The 13,794-nt window shown below is 46.3% G+C and overlaps 4 protein-coding genes across 4 annotated transcripts; 2 read left to right on the top strand and 2 right to left on the bottom strand.

The window, feature by feature from the left end:
• Positions 1 to 5,235: 5,235 nt before the first annotated feature.
• Positions 5,236 to 5,940, top strand: DFJ58DRAFT_843261 (uncharacterized protein; the record flags this gene model as incomplete). The annotated part of the gene is made up of 1 exon (XM_041392940.1): positions 5,236 to 5,940. One exon carries the CDS (start codon positions 5,236 to 5,238, stop codon positions 5,938 to 5,940), a length of 705 nt encoding a protein of 234 aa, XP_041241665.1.
• A 4,062-nt stretch (positions 5,941 to 10,002) lies between these two features.
• DFJ58DRAFT_663466 (uncharacterized protein) lies at positions 10,003 to 10,458 on the bottom strand (the record flags this gene model as incomplete). The annotated part of the gene is made up of 1 exon (XM_041382366.1): positions 10,003 to 10,458. One exon carries the CDS (start codon positions 10,456 to 10,458, stop codon positions 10,003 to 10,005), a length of 456 nt encoding a protein of 151 aa, XP_041241664.1.
• Positions 10,459 to 11,122: 664 nt separating this feature from the next.
• Positions 11,123 to 12,322, top strand: DFJ58DRAFT_891856 (uncharacterized protein; the record flags this gene model as incomplete). Its single annotated transcript, XM_041394766.1, has 4 exons — positions 11,123 to 11,655; positions 11,713 to 11,768; positions 11,815 to 11,926; positions 11,984 to 12,322. Exons 1-4 carry the CDS (start codon positions 11,512 to 11,514, stop codon positions 12,320 to 12,322), a joined length of 651 nt encoding a protein of 216 aa, XP_041241663.1. The 5' UTR covers positions 11,123 to 11,511.
• Positions 12,323 to 12,609: 287 nt separating this feature from the next.
• Positions 12,610 to 12,873, bottom strand: DFJ58DRAFT_663424 (uncharacterized protein; the record flags this gene model as incomplete). Its single annotated transcript, XM_041382362.1, has 1 exon — positions 12,610 to 12,873. The coding sequence occupies one exon, from the start codon at positions 12,871 to 12,873 to the stop codon at positions 12,610 to 12,612; it is 264 nt and encodes an 87-aa protein (XP_041241662.1).
• Positions 12,874 to 13,794: the final 921 nt, after the last annotated feature.

The raw sequence follows: 13,794 nt of genomic DNA, 5'->3' as shown, positions 1-13,794 counted from the left end.
GGGAAAGGTGTTGAAGTTGAAGAGGAGCTTACCGGGGTTGAAGCAAGCTGGGTATGAGTAGTCTGAGGAACTTGCATTCATCTTTGCGAAGCTGGGGTACTCACACTCACAAGTTGACCAGGCAGTCTATTACAGGCATGAGGAGGAAGAGCAGATGGTCATCACTGTGTCTGTGGATGATATGGCCATTACCTCAAAACACCTATGCCACATTGTCACTTTCAAGAGCCAACTCACCAAGTACTTCGAGATTTCAGACCTGGGAGAGTTGAATTGGCTGCTTGGTTTGAAAGTCGAATGAGACTGCATCACACGCACACTCACCTTGTCCCAGCAAGCCTATATTGACATGGTCTTAGAGTGATTCCACATGCTGGACGCCAAAGCATGCCAGACACCCATGGAAGCCGCCACCGTCCTCTCTGACTCCCAATCCCCTGCTACCAATGCCCAACTCGAGGACATGAGGGACATACCTTACCAGAGAGCAATAGGCTTCCTCATGTATGCTGCAACAAGCACCCAGCCTGATATTGCCTTTGCTGTTGCCACACTATTTCAATTCATGCAAAATCCAGGTAGAGTCCCCTGTGAGGCTATTAAAAGGGTCATTCACTATCTGAAGGGTACTGCAGCCATGATGCTTACCCTGGGCACTACAGATGAGGGGCTTGTTGCTTATGTTGACACTGATTTGGCATCACAACCCCACAGGCATTCAATGTCTGGGTATGTGGTAATGCTGAATGGAGGACTGGTGGCATGGAGCGCTCGAAAGCAGCCCATTATTGCTCTTTCAATGACTGAAGCCAAATATATCGTGCTTACCTCTATCACTCGTGAGGTACTGTACCTGCAGCTTCTCCTTGACAAACTCTACCAGGTCATTGACCTCCCCACTCCCATCCAATGTGACAACCAAGCTGCCATAGTGTAAGGACCCTAGGTCCTTCAAGCCCCAACTACATTTCAAAAGCAAGACACTCGAACCATGCATTCAGAGTAGTCTGCATGAGTCACTGATGCAAAGAGTGTTACTCATCGCATCCGAGTCATGCAGATACATTCTCTTTTTGACTTAACATTCAGTACCTTCCTTACTCTCTTATCACACTATCTGTTCATTTCTTGAGTATTTTCACCTTCACTCAGAGTATTTTCACTCCAACATCAAGTATTTTCATGCTGAATCTGGCTCAACAAGTATTCAGACCATATATATACTGCCCATGTACACTCAGACCTTAGCAGAATCTTACACGTTGAATTCCTGCTCCAACCAGATAGAACCTCCACCAGAAAGTTCCACTATCTGAACGCTACATGGTTCAGCTGCCTCTATATCTGCCTTAAAATGCTTGCTGACATTCCCATCAGGATCCAGTCCCCTTCTTACTCAGTATGAGCCTTACAATAGCTTTGGCCAGTAACAACAAGTTTCAATCATGCACAAAACATATTGATCTACAGTACCATTTTGTCCGCACTCATGTCAAGAATAGAACATTCACCCTACACTATTGTCCCACTGAGGACAATGTCACAGACACATTCATGCATGGCTTGCCTCACCCATGCCTCCAAAAGCTTCGGCTCCTCATGGCTTTAGATGAATGTGCTCGAGGGAGAGTGTTGAGATTGACCGGATCAGATACATTGGATTAAGGATGAGGTATGAGCATATTCGGCGGATATCCTTGTGACATTGGCTGTGCAGTCATCCCGTATGTTTCACCATCATATGTTTTCCTTTCCCAATGTGGGTATCACAACCTGGCAGGCACATATAAGAACAGTGCTCAGCCAGTATAAGTGAGTCTCAGCTCTGCCTAGCTGCTATACTCGCAGAATGCAAGAACGTTCGACCCTAAAGGGGAAGCAAGGAAAGCAAGGATCCACAGAATGATGCTGAACAACCCTAGTAAATGGCGGGGAAAGCGCAAGAAATGTGCTGCAGGTGCGTGTGGGAAAGCAAAGTGCGAAAGTGTGCGAAGTGCGGGAAGGTAGTGCAAGCGGTGCACAAGTGTAGAACACGTATACTGAGACTGATAAGAGGAAAAGCACAGATCTAGATGGATACTGATAGTGCCACTAGCTGTAGACTGATGCTAGGGCCTCAAGATGATGATGGATATATGCATTGCATGGACTAACTGCCAAATAACATGGTGGTAGGAAGCTGTGAGTGGTAGGAAGCTAAGGTGGAAAAGTGGGGTGTAAAAGGTAAGGTGTAAAACGAACATGAGAGTATGTAAGTTCTACCTAAGCGCTCTCCCAGGGCTCGGAGCCGAATAGGGGGTGCTCTAAGTATGTAAGTGAGGTAAAGTGATGTAAAGTAAGGGTCCATAACGAGATAGGAAGTGTAATATGCCAAATATAGTCAGATAACAAAAAGGGACATACCAAGGGACTGGTTGGATGATGGATGCAGCATGAGAAAGCGCGCAAGGCGCTGAAGATGAGGAATCGTGAGTGGGTCTATACTGAAAAATGTAAGATAAGTCGCCTGCAGTAGTCCTCGAACGCAAGTAGAAGTCGGCCCAAGAGGATCTTTACTGAGTCTTTTCCTCGAGTAAATGCGAGGGGATGCGCTGAACGAGTCAGCAAGGGAATCTGCACAAAGCGCAGGTGCGAGACACCTTGTAAACGCGAAACACGCGTTAACGCGACGAAAGGCGAAAGCGCGACGTAGGCGGAACAAGCGCGCTATAGGCATTAGTGAAGAGGCAGAAGTAGCGCGAAGGTCTCTCCAGATTTTCTCAAGAGAGCTTGTTGCAAAAGAATAGAGAGTCGCGCAGTGGTTGTGTTGCAAATGAATAGAAATTGATTCACAGTATACACTGATGCAGGATGATGGGATGTAGTGAGTAAGTAAGTAAGTCCGTGAAAAATCTATCAGAGTCCCCATGTCTAAGGTAAATGTTCCCAGGCGCTGAGCCGAAGCGGAAGCGAAGCGAAAAAGAGTTGTTGTGTTGTAGAATAAGGAAATATGTGTAAACAGACGAGGTATATAGCTAAAGTCAGTTGAAAAGATAAAGGGAGATGCACCAGCGGATCATAGAGGGACAGGACAGGACGTGCGGAGGACAGGCGACTTGGAAAAGCGAACACGAAGGTAAAGCGCGAAAGCGCGCGCAAAGGCGCCGTAGTAACGCGAAAGGCACTATAGAGGCGCGCTATAGGCGCCAGATGCGCGGATGTGTGGATTAGGCGGAAGCGTCGCGCGTTTAGCGCGTTTAAGTCGCCTTGTTGTATATAGCGCGCATTAGTGGAGATGAAGTGGAAATACGGCCTTTGTGAGGCTACTCGCAATGGAGTCTCTACAGCGCGCATGCAGGAATGCTGCGCATTGTGTGGGAAAGTATTGTGCCTATGGCACATTTGGCGGGAAAGTGGTGCGCTCTATAGGGAATGACTAGAGAATGATGGTGCAAGTTGTGCCATGAAGGCCAGTTGTCAGAATTCATAATACATATGAGCCCATATGTGCCTGCAGAAATGTGAGTCTCTACACCAAGTTCTACCATATGATAAAAGGACTGACTTAGTCATCCAAACATCTCAGTTTGTTCTACCAACTGAGATGTAAGTCCATATGCACCTTTACTACTGTACGACGCTAATACGAGATGCAGAATACATTTCATTCTAGGTACATACTCACTGTAATGAGTTTGTTCTACCGACTGAGATACATACATTTTGTTCTAGCTCCTTCTCGCCTCATAAGCTCACCTGTCATCATGACACTGAAAACTGGCCTCACATTGGAGAAACAACTACACAGCCCAGTAGATAGACGACTATCGCTTCTTGGCCCTGAACCAAGTGGCACCCCAACTAGGACCCCAGAACTCAAACGCGCTCAATGCGCGTGTTCAACGGCACCTGCTCAAACATGGCCCCGGCAGTCACTCTAGTCATTAACAAAGACAAAGACAAAGGCACTGGAACACGAAACCTAAGGGACATGATAACCTCAGGTACCAACCAGGTCTCTGAAACTCATCCAACCACCCCAGCAAACCCAACACCAACCGTGACTGCTAATAAACAAGCACCACCTAGACTGTCCATACCAGAAATAATAGCATTAAAAAACGAAGTTACTAACACAAAAACAGGAAAGAAATATCTAGAACGCATCACTCTGTCTCTCACTGGAAAACCCTACAAAAACCAAAACGAAATATCTGAACTACTTCTTCATACCACTCAACTAGCAGGTGTCTCCCTTCCAGCACAAACGGCTATGCACGTGATGGCCTTTATACTGGAAGAAGGAGCAACAAACGAAATGGCGGAGACCATTGTGTGTTGTGGAAATCACAACCTGACTAGATACAGTGGCTCAAATAAAAGTACTTAGCCAGTATATGTGGTCGTAGCTCTGCCTAGCTGCTTCACTTGCAAGCAAGAGCGTTCGACCCTAAAGGGGTCTGCTGTCTAGTTAAGTTGAAATAAGTCAGTACCACACGAGGAATAAAACCTGAAGGTAGAAAGGTCAAGTCCAATGATAGGAGATGAAGTCCGATGTTTCGGGGATCGGGGAGGACAGGAAAGCAAGAGAGGAGATGGGGGGGGGGGGGTGGGTTTATAATTGAAATGCCAAGGAATGCTTAGGAAAATGAGCGACTGAGGTTCAGATTGTAAGGAGAGGGAATCAGGTATATTCAGCAGTTATAGGGGATAGGGACTAGGTAGGGTGACCAGTATCAGGGAATTTCTCCCATCTACAATTTGGTAAAGTACGATCACCTACTGAGTCCTATTTAACTAGCTACGTGCAAGTCCGGAGTACTGTAGGCGAAAGTAGTAGCGCATCATCGGACCCGATTAAGTATGTAAAAGCACATGAGGTGCTGCGGCCAGTGGGAATCCTCATAATAATGCTGCCTATACTATCAATAATACGAAAATGGACTACTAGGCACCTAATGGGGTTAAGCGTGACAGGACTGGACATAGGTAGGATGAGTCTGCAGGGTATATGAGTGGGTCCGCCCATCGGGTGGTGTCGGGGATGGCCAGGGGAGAGTCGCACGACATGGGGTATGGTCGGGAGTCGTATACTAGCTTCATACGAGCCTAGCGAAAATATAGTTGTCACAGTGTCATGTCACGGCCGCAATATCCCCACACATCGCTAAGTTGCAGGAAACTGAAGAGAAGCTAACAAAAACCAATACAGACCTCAAGACAAACACAGGAACACAAGACACACAACTAGAAGAAATGAAACTATCACTCATCAAACTCTCCACCCAAGTATTAGAAACTGCCTCAATGAAACCAACTTACGCAACGATAGCAGCAGCAGAAAACCACGCAGACCCTGAAGCCCAAGCACAACACCTTCAAAGAACAGCATGCAAAGCCATCAAAGAATGCCAACTCCTCATTGACTTTCCTTCAAGCAGTGAACTAGCAGCAGGAAAATCGTCACATGCACAACTAGTCGAGAAAGTCAAGAAAGCACTTGCCACCCTGCCCAAAGACGATGACACACCAGAACTAGAGACCCGGTCTATCACCCAGTTCCAACAAGGAGGAATGGTTGTCAAAACGACAAATAAGGAAGCCGCACAATACCTGCGAACTAAAAACAACGCCAGAGAATGCCTCCTCCGAAACCTAGACCCACAAGCTACAATCAAAGAAAGAACATATATGGTTGTCATGCCTTTCATGCCTACCTCATTCAGACCTACAGATAACACTAACCTTCAACAGATGGAACAAGAGAATGGATGGAACGAGGGAAAAGTGCTAACGGCACACTGGATAAAACCAGCAGAACGGAGAACAAGCACACAAAGAGTAGCTCACATACTAATCACACTTACAGATCCAACAACTGCCAACAACGCTATTCAAGACGGCATCGTAGTAGACCAAGCCAAGCTCTGGCCAAAAAAGAACAGGCGAGAACTGATGTGATGCGCCAAATGCCAACACTTTGGACACATAGCCAAGGAATCATAGTGACACCTGCACTAACTGCAGCAACAACCACCAAACGACAGACTGCACCATCAAAGACAAACAGTACTGCACAGCATGCAAATCAGTTGATCACTTGAGTTGAGACAGGGACTGCCCAACCTTCATCAAACGCTGCGAAAGCATGGACAAACAATACCCGGACAATCAGATGCCCTACTTCCCGACAAACGAAGAATGGACACAAGTAAGAGCCCCACCCAAACCTCCTCCATACTGCAAACCTCCGCCATCAAGAGATAACCAGCATCAACCCCCGCCCCTCACTCAACAACGTCTAGATATGTATCCAACAAGACCAGCAACTCAAGGAAACCGAGGCACGAGACAATCCCCAAGAGGCTACACACCAAACCGAGCATCTCCCCAACCATACCCAGAACCATACTCACTCAAATCCATCCCAGGACCATCAACAGAGGCTAACGCCTCCGGCTGGAACTAAAAACCTAACATGCAAAACAACTCCACAGCACGTCTCCGCATATGGCAACAAAACCTAAACACATCGTCAGACGCCCAACACTGTATATTAAGCAGACCTCAAACAGCCAGAGACTGGGACGTAGTAGCAATCCAGGAACCAACCATTGACACCAAAGGTAATACAAGAGCAACTCCCGACTGGCATGTAGTATACCGGACACAGCAATACACCCACACCAAGCAATCACGAGCAGTCACCCTAGTACACAAACACTTCAACACTAACAGCTGGAGACAACTTCCCTTCCCCTCGGCAGATGTGGTCGTCATTCAATTCTCTGGCACCTTCGGAAAACTCACTCTATTCAATGTATACAATGACGGCACAAAACAAGACACTCCCCCAACCCTACGCCAATATCTTGAGGACCACATCCATCTAGTGCGACCAACTGCAGAGGACCACATGATCTGGCTCGGCGATATCAACTGTCACCACACACTCTGGGAAGAGGAACGCAACCGCCACCTATGCGAAACACGAGAGGCCCAAACTCACACACAAGCCTGGATTGAACTGATGGCAGAATACAGAATGTGCCAAGCCCTCCTGAAGAACCTACTGACACTACAATTGACGAGCTCAGGAAACTGGACAAGACCAGATAATGTTATGTGTACCGACAACACCCTAGACTCATTCACTGTCTGCGATACAGCTCCGGCCCTCCGAAAACTGACCACGTCCCAATCCTAAGTACACTTGACTTCAAAATCCCCAAGGCCACTACATCTATAGCATACAACTACCGAGATGTAGACTGGGAGGAATTCTCCAAAAAACTCGAAACTCACTTAAGACACATCCCTCCACCTCGACCACTAGAAAGTAGAGACGAATTCAACACAGCAGCACAGAACCTTGCAAAGGCCTTACATGATACCATAGAGGAAGCCGTCCCAAAGACCAGACCCAACCCTCATGCCAAACACTGGTGGACCAAGGAAATATCGCAACTGATAAGACAGAAACACGAGCTACATAATCTATCCTATAAGTTCAGAGCAATGCCAGATCACCCGTCACACGAGGAACACCACAAACTTCAAAACCGTGTATCCGAAACCATCTACAAGGTGAAGAAAGAACACTGGGAACAATTTCTTGAAGAGGCAACACAACACGAGATATGGATAGCAAACAAGTACAGTGGCTCAAAAAACCGTCCGTATGTTTTGGCATTTTTCACTATCTATAATATTGTGTGAGAACAAACAAATGCCTCAAAAACATGCTTATACCACATTGTAGTATGGCTTCAGGGCTTTCATTTGAGCCCTACACCGTGGGAATCGGTGGAGATATGGTGGAGATACAAGGCTCACAAAATGGTGACTCATGCGGACAGTTTTTTGACTCAAGTATTTTACAGTAATAACCAGGTATTCTAGTATTTTGTATGACCTCCCTTGGCTTTAATTACTGCCTCTATCCTTCTAGGCATACTCTCAATTAATTTCTGGCAATCCTCAGCTGTGATCTTCCCCCATTCCACTGCTACTCTCTCCCAAAGCTCCCATACTCCTTTAGGGGGGTTTTCATAGGCTTGAAGCTTTTTATTGAGTGTTCCCCAGAGATGTTCAATGACATTGACATCAGGAGACTGTGCTGGCCAGTCAAGAACATTGATGATATGTTCTTCAAACCATTCCCTAGCTCTTCTGGATGTGTGCTTGGGATCATTATCCTGTTGGAAAATGATATCTTCTTCATCAATCCCTGATTCTGCCAAGCTAGGCAGCAAGTGGTCATTTAAAATGTCCACATACTGCTCAGCATTCATCTTCCCCTCAACCTCAGCAAGCATTCCCACACCATTCCATCCCATACAGCCCCATACCATTAAAGAACCTCCTCCAAACTTGACAGTCCCATTAACCTCTCTGTCTGTTAGGCCATCTCCCTTCTTTTTCCATACATACACCTTCCCATCTGACCCAATCCTATTGATTTTGGTCTCATCTGACCATATAACATGCTTCCAGTCCTCTACAGTCCAGTGTTGATGAGCTAAGGCAAAGGCTAGTCTTCTCTGCCTATGTTTGATGGAGAGAAGAGGCTTTTTCTTCTTTGTTACTGCCTTGAGATGAGCTGCCTTGAGAACATTCCTCACAGTTTGTGAAGAGACAGGGGTAGTGATGGTGGAATTGATATAATGGGTGGCTTGGACAGCATTATCAGCCTTTCCTGTAGTGATATGTTGGATAATAGCCCTTTTGTCAGTAGAGGTAAGCTTGGATGGACGTCCTCCACAAGAGTTTTCCTTGTCTGGGTGGCTTTCTTTGATGAACTTGGCCACAGTGGACTTGCATATTCCAGTTCTAGAGGAAATTTGGCGAGCAGAGAGGCCAGCATAAGACAGAGAGAGGATATTATCTCTTTGAGCAGAGGAGATGGCTTTCATGGTGATTATGACTATGATACATGAGATATTCTGGTTTATATAGTTAGATATAGTCATAAAATAACATAATGACACCACTTTATAATTTATATAATAGTGGCATGATTTTTATGGTGTCATAAATAATGATTTATATAGTTTTAATATACACTCAAAAAACTGTCCACATGAGTCATCATTTTATAAGCCTTATATCTCCACCATATCTCCGCCGATTCCCACGGTGTAGGGCTCAAATAAAAGCCCTGAAGCCATACTACAATGTGGTATAAGTATGTCCTTGAGGAATTTGTTCATTCTCACACAATATCATAGATAGTGAAAAATGTCAAAACATGCGGACAGTTTTTTGAGCCACTGTATGTCCATTGGATCTGGATCGGATCTGAGATCCGGATCTTCAGATCTGTACCCAGGAATATGGTATATGACACACACTCACTTCCTGCAAACAGCGGACAACGACTTCGATCGGCATGGCTCGAGCTCGAAGGAGGATTGACACACTCACGCTACGAACAGCAGGAAATGACTTTGATCAGCATGGCTCAAGCTCAAAGGAGGATCGATGCACTCACTTCCTGTGAACGGCAGACTTCGATCAGTGTGGCTCAAGCTCGAAGGAGGATCAACACACTCACCTCCTGCAAACAGTGGACTTCGATCAGCATGGCTCAAGCTCAAAGGAGGACTGACACACTCACAGGTGTTGTGTTGAAGAAGATGGAGGGGCATAGCAGCAGGGTGTGGATGAGTGCAGAGGATGGAGAATGAGGTTGAGGTTGGATAGTGGCGCTGTGCACAGACAAGTGCCTGATATTGAAAAAAGGGTGTAAATACTCGTAAGTAATGTACTGTACATACATACATAGATTTTAAAAACATACCTTTAAATTTTGAGAGCAGCATTACCTAGAGTCAGCAACTATAAGATCTAATAGTACAAGTATAAAGAGGAAGCGTTAGTGGTACTTTGAACAACTGAACACCAAACAATTACCACATTAGGAAGGCATGGGTATGCCAGGGGTACGGGTTAGCATGCGGGTTTTTGAATCCCGACCCCCACCCGTACCCCAGTGGTACCTGTACCCGTGACCCGCACGGGTTACCCATACCCGTGCATATGCCTACAGACATCTTCGAGCTCATCTGACAAATCTGGACCATTGGTAACTGCCACCTTTGCTCCCACATTCTCCAAAGTCCTCTTTTTGCAATCCTTAACATAGTGACCTTTATTTCCACAGTCGAAGCATGTAACATTTGGCGTACGAGCAGCATAAGCAGCGCTCTCCATGCCCTCAGGAGCTGTAGCGGAGGATCTGTATTCGGCCATCAGCTGTTGGCTAATATGGCGCTCTTCTTCATTGAGGAGCCGAGCAATTGCAACGTCGAGAGTAAGTTTGGCTGAGTCAACTGCATCGAGCGCAACAACAACAGGCTCATATTCTGGTGGGAGTCCAGATGTGAGGACAACGATGGTGAAGATATCGGGAAGTGTGATTTCAACACATTTCAGGTGGTGAGCATGCGCGCAAACATCGCCGATCCAAGAAGACATGGATTGGTCAGCCTTTTTCTCCAAGCGGACAAATTTGCGGATGGCAGCGAGCTGGGTAGATAGACCTCGAGCATGGTGCACTTTGGCTAGCTCATCCCAAATAACCTTGGGGTTAGTGCTGCCATGGTCCGGTCCTGAACCATGGTTCAAACCGGACTTTTGGTCCGGTTCCCCTGTGGTTCGGTCCACGGTCCAGGTGTCAGCCAGAACCGGACCATAGTACGGTTCTTGGTTCTGGCATTGGGAGAACGGTTCGACTTTGGTTTGGACGGGTCCCGAACCGTTCCGAACCCCGAACCGATATGATGTTGGCAAAACTCTAGGCGCTATGTATACGACATTCCTAATGATGACATCAATGTTGCCTCGTCCCATCCGCCACCCTTGCCATTGTAATTAACCACCACAACCTCATCTAGAATAGCCCATGGTATTATTCCTTGTTCGACCCAATCCAACTCGTCAAAATCAAAAGCATTTCCCTCGAGCACTTCAACTTCGTTAACGTTGTGAACTTCTTCAGTCCTTTTCAACTCCTACCAACAACTTCGATCTTGATCCCATTGGTCAATCATATATCATCCCTCAAATCTCACTTTGGCGATGTAAGCGCTGGATTGTGGTATATCAAGCACGGATGTGATCGTTATGTATGTTCAACACCATCTGCACCAGCACTCTACTCACTTGCATCGTCCAACAGGACGTTCACGTACTCCCTCAATACCTAGTTTATCAACGCTCAATGCATTACAGACCCATATTCGAAGTTCTCCAATTCCAACTCGACGTTCTGCACTCCCGTTTGTCCCTCTGCTCCACTTATTCCTTCATTTTAGTTATCAATAATCAAACTGTGTCTTTCAACAGGTTCTTTCTTTTCTTCTACTCTACAAACTCCTTCTCGTAGCATGTACAGTTGCATCTCATATTTTCAAATCTTCTCTTCCTACAATTTCAAGCACATGGTTTTCTGTTTGGCAGCAGCAGAATCCCGTTCGACCTCGCGCACCAACGACCATTGACGATATTGCACTATCTCGTAATCATCAAATGGACTCTCCCAAGACTTCTACACAGCATCTTCGCAACTCAGTGAGATTTCAGGTCCAGGATTTGGTAGATGAATTTGAGGGTGTGGATGCAGCAGCGAGACAGGCATGCATCAAAGGGATGCAGTGCATGCCCATTTTCCCGGTCAGTGGGATATTCGTTGTGAAACTATGCAGGGGGTTTGACAGCGTCTACAGATAGGCACTGTACGCGCATGTGTTTATGCACCTTAATGTCTGTGCCCCCAACAAGCCGAAGTACATGCATGACCTATCTTCATTATTTAATCTAACGTTGCTGTAGCCTGCTGATTGACCTGGAGAAGATGAGAAGAGATTGGGTATCACGGGACAACATGTGGTGTCTTATAAATTTCAAGGCCATCAAGGACGCGTTGTCTGGACTAATGAACCAGGTCAGCACTTACCCTCCCTTGTTGTGTATCGAGTGTGATTCAACTGATCTTGTCCAGGCTCAAGTGGAGTTGCACGTCTGTAACCAATCTCTTACCGGCCAGTCCAGACTGCACGCACTAGACATTCAAGACATTGGGGCATTGATTGCCAGTTGTTCAACCGACCCACATGCTACTTCTCAGCTAATTACGCTCAAAGACGATAAGGGACATCGAACTTTGCCACTGTCCTTACACCTTGCTGTATCCTCATTTCTTCGCTTCGACTCTGCCATCGTCAGGAGTGTAGTTCCCATTGTGCGAGGAGAGACGATCAGACTTAGACCAACCAAACAGGTAGTGGGCCCTGCCATGGATGTGGCCCTCCACGACTTATTTAGCATTGCATCCATCTGATCACGCCATTGCTTACATATGAACCACCAAACTGGAGCCATAATACATTCATCAACTCTGTTCACATCACTTGTGATTGACGAGGACTCGACAAAAAATTCACTCACTACTAGACATTTTAGGGTTCGGTTCGCGTTCGAACCCAAAAAAAACCGAACCTGACCACTCTGAATGGTTTGCGAAGGTTCGGTCCAGGGTTCGTCGACTCTGGTAGAGCCGGACCCAGGTTCGGTTCTCGGTTCTTGCTTAACCCCCGTTGAACCAGACTGAACCGGACCGCAGCAGCACTACTTGGGGTCGTCACCATCCATGTGTGGGAGTTGGCTATCTTCAACTGCGAGAATGAGCTCTGAGCAAGCTTCGAGCTGGCGCGGCTGGAATGCAGCAAGTCTGCTGGCATCAGCTTGAATGGATGCATCCAATTTCTCTTTCCCGGATACAAGAGACCAGTAGCCCCTCTTGATGAGGACTGCCTTCATGCATGTGCTCCAGCTGGTGTAGTTGGTGTCATCGAGCTTGGCCAAAGAGTAGAATTTGTCTGAAATTGACATAGTGGTAGGGACAGTAATCAATGAGCGATGAAAATAAAAATTTGAGTTCCGAAAAATAATTTGCCCGGTCCCGACAACACTAGCAGCTCTTCACCTGTCGTTCCATGCGCAGCCCTTCGCGCCCTGCTGAATTCTTTACCACCCCAGCAGTCAGGGTGACACCGACTAATGTTGAAATCCCGTTATCGTCGTAAGTCGGTAAGGTACTAAGAACATAGTGACTAGCGTATGTATCGCTGATTAAGTAAGCACGCTACGAGCAATTCACATTCCAACACCTGGTTTATATTTTCCGCCTCCCTCTTGGTGATTCGCATCTTAATGCTGTTATGTAAACACAATATAGTGACAACCTGACTGCAGTGATTTGCAAGTTTGACTCCCAGTGGGTGGTTAGATATTGCTACGGGAGGTTCTCCTACCGTGACTGATTTCACATGCAACGAAGTTACATGGCAACTCAACCTTCTCATCCAACTTCAAGTTGAGCTGAAGATTTCTTTGCTCCCAGTGGTACTACCATCACAGTCACAGTGTGCTAGTACATCAACATTAACTTACGTGTGGGTCAATATTACATCCAATGCTCTATGAATTTTGTAACTAAAACACATGCAGATTATAACTATGCAACATCCAATGAGGAATGGAATATGAACCCAACAGCAGAGTAAGTAAAGAACGTCCTATGGTATTTAAAAGAAAGTCAAAAGAAAAAGGAGTCGTCCCAAAGGCATTCCCTTCTTTCTGCCAGTTCACTGATGCTCATCCTGTCTGTTAACATTCCGGCGAACATAAAAGATGAACGATCCAGATTCTTTGCTGTTACCTCCCAGACAGGACCTACAACTACTACCTGCATCAACTGACTTGAAGATGGTGCTTAGAGCAGAGTCAGCCGGGGGTTGAGTTAGAGCCTCA

Source organism: Suillus subalutaceus, assembly GCF_016647625.1.
Source record: "Suillus subalutaceus strain FC151 chromosome Unknown DFJ58scaffold_86, whole genome shotgun sequence".
Classification (NCBI taxonomy): Eukaryota; Fungi; Basidiomycota; class Agaricomycetes; order Boletales; family Suillaceae; genus Suillus; species Suillus subalutaceus.
Note: the sequence above shows the minus strand (reverse complement) of the source record. Positions and strands in the feature narration are given on the sequence as shown.